The sequence below is a fragment of the Rhea americana genome, unplaced genomic scaffold (assembly GCF_003343005.1).
Source record: "Rhea americana isolate MKP2758 unplaced genomic scaffold, rheAme1 scaffold_982, whole genome shotgun sequence".
In the NCBI taxonomy this organism is placed as follows: domain Eukaryota; kingdom Metazoa; phylum Chordata; class Aves; order Rheiformes; family Rheidae; genus Rhea; species Rhea americana.
The window spans coordinates 1,670-4,856 of NW_028187180.1; the positions used below are offsets into that span (position 1 = coordinate 1,670).

General features: G+C 54.7%; 1 protein-coding gene across 1 annotated transcript; it reads left to right on the forward strand.

Annotated features, from left to right (window-relative positions):
* Nucleotides 1-1,345: 1,345 nt before the first annotated feature.
* Nucleotides 1,346-1,747, forward strand: LOC146584009 (uncharacterized). Its single transcript, XM_085325590.1, has one exon. The coding sequence runs from the start codon at nt 1,346-1,348 to the stop codon at nt 1,745-1,747; it is 402 nt and encodes a 133-aa protein (XP_085181716.1).
* Nucleotides 1,748-3,187: the final 1,440 nt, after the last annotated feature.

Below are 3,187 nucleotides of genomic sequence, written 5' to 3' on the forward strand. Positions count from 1 at the left end.
CCCGGTTGCTGGATCCTGGCCATGGAGCCGTCCCTATGCTGACCTGTATRGGCTGGTTCCTATAGACCAGGCCGTATGCTGGGCTACGTGATCCAGTTGCTGTATGGGGCTATACGGCCCGATCCCTATAGTGGGCTCTGTGGTCTGGGCCCTATACTGCAGGCCTGGCCATACTGGGCTCTAATTTTAGCCCCTATACTGGGCTATGTGGGCTGGTGGCTATATGGTCYAGGCCCTATACTGGGCTGTGTGGCCTGGCCCCTGTACTGGACTATACATTCTCGTCCCTATACTCTTGAGCCTATACTTGGCTGTGATCTGAGCCCTATGTGCCTATACCGTGCTGCGGGCTGGGCCCTGTACTGGGCAGCTATAAGGTCTGTTCCTTATAGGCCAGGTCTTAAACTGGCCTGTATAGTCTGGGCCCTCCGCTCCAGGCCTTCTACTGGCCCGTAGGGGCCAGTTCCTATAGTCTGGGCTGTATATTGGGCTCGATGGTCCAGGGCCTATATAGGGCTATATGGCCTGGGCCTTGCATCACTGTCTATATGGCCTGCTCCATCCGAACTGCTCCCTGTGCTGTATATACTGCTGCTACACCAGTCTACATGGGAAGGCGAGAGCTGGGGATTGGCRCCCGCCCGCCGGGGTCTGGGAAAAATGGGGGCGGAGGGGATCTTTTCGGAGCTGTTTTCTTGTCCGTCCGTCCATCTGTCCATCCCCTCCAAGCAGGGGAAAATGAGGTTAAACCCCACCGCAGATCGCGCTCCGGCCACCGCGCGGGGAGGGGCCGCGGCCCCCGCGGGGTGTCTTCAGGAAGACGCACGCCTTGCGAAACGGGGCGAGAAGCAGCCCAGGCCGAGCGGGGCAGAGGCTGCAGCTGCGGTTTTTGGGGGCATTTGGCATTATTTTTGCTCCCGGTCCCGAAAAGGAGCCCTTTGAGCCCAATTCCGTTCTTCCTTTGAGCATTCGCCTGGCGCAGCCTGCAAACCCGCCGCTCCCCTGCCTCTTCGTGATCAAAAATCCCCCCACGCCCCCCTCAAGAGGCTGATAAAGATTTTAATTAATTCCTCCCCCGCCCGATTTGGCGGGAACCGCCGCGCCCCCAAGCCCCGCCCCCTCCGCAGTCCCCACTCAGGTCCGGCCCCCTCAGCGGGCGCGGCCCTGGGCCGGCCGCGCAGTCCCCACTCAGGTCCTCCCCTCGGGTTGGGGCGGGAGGGGGAGGCCTGGTGGGCGGGTGGGGAGCAGCCAATGGCACGCCGGCGTGGTGAGCGGCAGCCAATCAGCACGCGCCTGGCGCCTATAAAAGGCGGGGGGGGCAGGGGTGTGAGCTAGCGGCAGCGCTATGGTGCGGGCGAAGCAAGCGGCGGCCGGTGGGGCCGCGCGGCGGGTCCCCCGGGAGCGGGTGAAGAAGCTCCGTAAAACGCCTGATTTTGTAGAAAAACGAGTTCCAAAGCGTTCCGTGCAGCGAGCTGCRTCGCTCTGGCAGAAGCTCCGTTCGTCCTCGAAGGTTTTGCCTCGTTTCTTGCCTGCCTCGTCGATCCTGAGGTTGCTCCGGGGGGTTCCTGGTTTCCGGAGAGGCTTTAGGGTCCAGGCGGCTGCCGTCGCGGCTCTGCAGGTGGGCTGTGAGGCGCATTTACTGGCCTTGCTCGACGATTGGGGGCAGTGCGCTCTGCACGCYAAGCGAGCCGTGGTTCAGGCTGCTGATGTGAAGCTTGTGAGGTTCCTGCGAGGGCGGAGAAGCTGATTCCACCTTGCAATGTGGGGCCGGCTCTGAAGAGGTGACTCGGGTAGTATGAGCTGGGTGTGAGGCAAAAAAGGACTCTCGTTTTTCTTACTTTGTTTAGTATTTATTTTATGACACAGATCTTTGATGAGCTGGATTTCTAGAAAGCTTTTTCAGATGAAAAGCAGAAACAGTACAGCATTAGAAACTCATATTTTGTCGTCAGCTTGTGATGCCACGATGAAGCAATTTGATTTGTAGTTAAAAAGAACATAGCATAATTCATAGTAATTTGTTTAAAGACTGTAATTACGTGGAAGGCTGACGCTTTATTGGTGATACTGGAATTTGCACTGCAGCGAGCTCTCTGAAGAGTGGTATTTGCTAATTAATTACCTTGAGGCAAAGCAAGGATTYCTCGCTATGGAGGATGCTGAGTTACAAACACTGAAACTTCATCGCCCTGGTGCGTAATCACAGGGTGGCGGCGTTTGTAACTTGTTGCTAGCCTTATCCAGGGCATGTTGCATGGCTGGGGTCCAGCAGCTGGCAGCATGTGATTCCTGACAACGCGAGCCTGGGTGCACTGATTAGGCCTTAGGATACCGAAGAGCCTTTTATAAGAGGTGATGCAAACGGAAGAAAACCGCAGACGAAAATGAGGCGAGTTGCTCCGTCTTTATTTCCCCTCAAGGGGCGTTTTTCCCCGCTGACGGCAGCCGCTGGCTCCCCCCCATCGCTTAACTACTCTCGGAGCTTATCTTGGCCTCCGGCGGGCGGCTTGGAAAGCGCCGTTCTCATTGGTTAATCTCGGCAGCCAATAGGAAGCCGCAATTGGTCCTTACGGCCAATGGGGACAGAGCTCTGTGATCCCTCTCTCTCGTTTTCCCGGCCTTACTTGGGAGACTTCGAGGGCTCGTTGGTTCATCGTGGTGGGAAACAATAAAACGAGATAAAACGTAGTAGAAGAAAACAACGAAATAAAACGAAAGGAAATTGCTCAACCAAAGCTTAAAACTGATAGGAACCTTCTGGCAAACGTGAAGAGGAAAGAGGGAAAAAGAAGCAATACCGTTTTGTTTTCCTTACTGAAAGCACTTTCTATGAGGGTTTAATCAACGGAAGTTAAACTGGCTGGTGAATTAGTTCTTCGTTGTTTCAGCCGCTTTTTGATCGCCTCCAAGGATTTTTCCCCTGGCAAGAGAGGCCTCATCCTGCTGTGAGGCTCTAGTGGTGGTGGAGGAAAGCTGGGGTTATGAAGTATTCATATTTTGGGGAAAACTAATTTCTTTCCACTTCTCTGCTTCCCCCCCCTTTTATAATTTTATTTATTTACTTATTTGGAGGGACTCATCCACTTGGAAACAGTCTGGGGCTTGCACCTTGCTTGTGGATTTATTTTTCACTTATAGTTCCTGACAAACCAGGGTGCTTTGGAGCAAGCGTGTTCTGTGTTTACTA